The sequence below is a fragment of the Myotis davidii genome, unplaced genomic scaffold (genome assembly GCF_000327345.1).
Source record: "Myotis davidii unplaced genomic scaffold, ASM32734v1 scaffold425, whole genome shotgun sequence".
Taxonomy (NCBI): Eukaryota; Metazoa; Chordata; class Mammalia; order Chiroptera; family Vespertilionidae; genus Myotis; species Myotis davidii.
This window is the reverse complement of record NW_006296413.1, coordinates 3,358,747-3,359,892: the sequence shown is the minus strand read 5'-3', so window position 1 is coordinate 3,359,892 and position 1,146 is coordinate 3,358,747. Positions and strand designations below refer to the sequence as shown.

At 61.3% G+C, this 1,146-nt stretch overlaps 1 protein-coding gene across 1 annotated transcript in view; it reads left to right on the top strand.

The window, feature by feature from the left end:
- The window catches only part of MUS81 (MUS81 structure-specific endonuclease subunit), a gene marked incomplete at its 5' end in the record, with an annotated part of 7,882 nt that overhangs the window by 1,964 nt on the left and 4,772 nt on the right, over positions 1–1,146 (top strand). Inside the window, 3 exon segments of the mRNA XM_015568968.1 lie at positions 434–574; positions 770–865; positions 953–1,074. Coding sequence (XP_015424454.1) covers positions 434–574; positions 770–865; positions 953–1,074 — 359 coding nt within the window.

The window sequence follows — 1,146 nt, the reverse complement described above, 5'->3', positions numbered from 1 at the left end:
GGGGGGGGGGGGGGGGGCGGACCAGGAGGGTCTGAGAGACCAAGCAGGAAGGGTGAGGTGCCACAGGTTACTGGACAAGCAGAAAGGCTTTGCTGAGAACATAGCATTTGACAGGTCTTAGAATTCAGAGGGTAGAGATGCAGGGAAGGCATTCCAGGGAGGAGGGAACAATATAAACAAAGTTGGGAGGAAGGAAAGTCTGTCTGAGACCTGTGCATTGCAGACTTGACTTGAGAAATGGCCCTGGGCAGGTCCAGAGGAAGCTGATCTGAGGGGCAAGAACACAGCCTGGGGTGTTGGGGGTGGAAGCCACTGGACTTATTTGTACAGGTTGCCCAGGGCGCGGTGAGACCAGCTAGCCGGCAGCAGGCAGGAGAGCCTGCCAGGTACGGTGAAGAAGGGGAGATCTGTGTTTGTCTCCTCCGCCTACCAGGTACTCACTGACCCCGCAGGGTCTGGAGCTGGCCCAGAAGTTGGCAGAGTCAGAGGGCCTGAGCTCACTGAATGTGCGCAGTGGGCCAGAGGAGCCCTCTGGGGAGGAGCCAGAAGTGCCAGGATCGGCCTCAGCTGAGCTGTGAGGAAGGGGGAGGGAGAGGGGGGATGGGAAGAAAAAGGAAGCAGGGGGAGACCCAGAAATGAGGCCAACACCCCACCTCTGTCCCCATCGCCTACAGCTGAGCTGTGGCTGCACCACTTTCCCTGGGTTTGGAGGGAAACTGCCTTGGCACTGAGGTTCTGGGCACACACAACACCCCCCTCCTCCCTGTAGCGGCGCCAGTGAAGGCAGTGTCCAGCAGCCACCGCTGGAGCTGAGGCCTGGAGAGTACAGGGTGCTATTGTGTGTGGACGTTGGCGAGGCCAAGGGGTGAGTGAGGTGGGGGAAGTGAGGGAGGGGGTGCCGGGGGCTGTCACTGGCCTGCCCTGACCTCAGCCTCCCACCTCGCAATTCCAGGGCCGGGCACAGGCCCGAGCTGCTCCGCCAGCTGCAGCGGCTGCACGTGACCCACATGGTGCGCAAACTGCATGTTGGGGACTTCGTGTGGGTGGCACAGGAGACCAGGCCCAGGGACCCATGTAAGGGGTGTGGCAGTAAGGTGGTTGTCAGAGGCAGGGCCGGGGGGGGGGGTTCAAAGAGAGGAAGGGTCT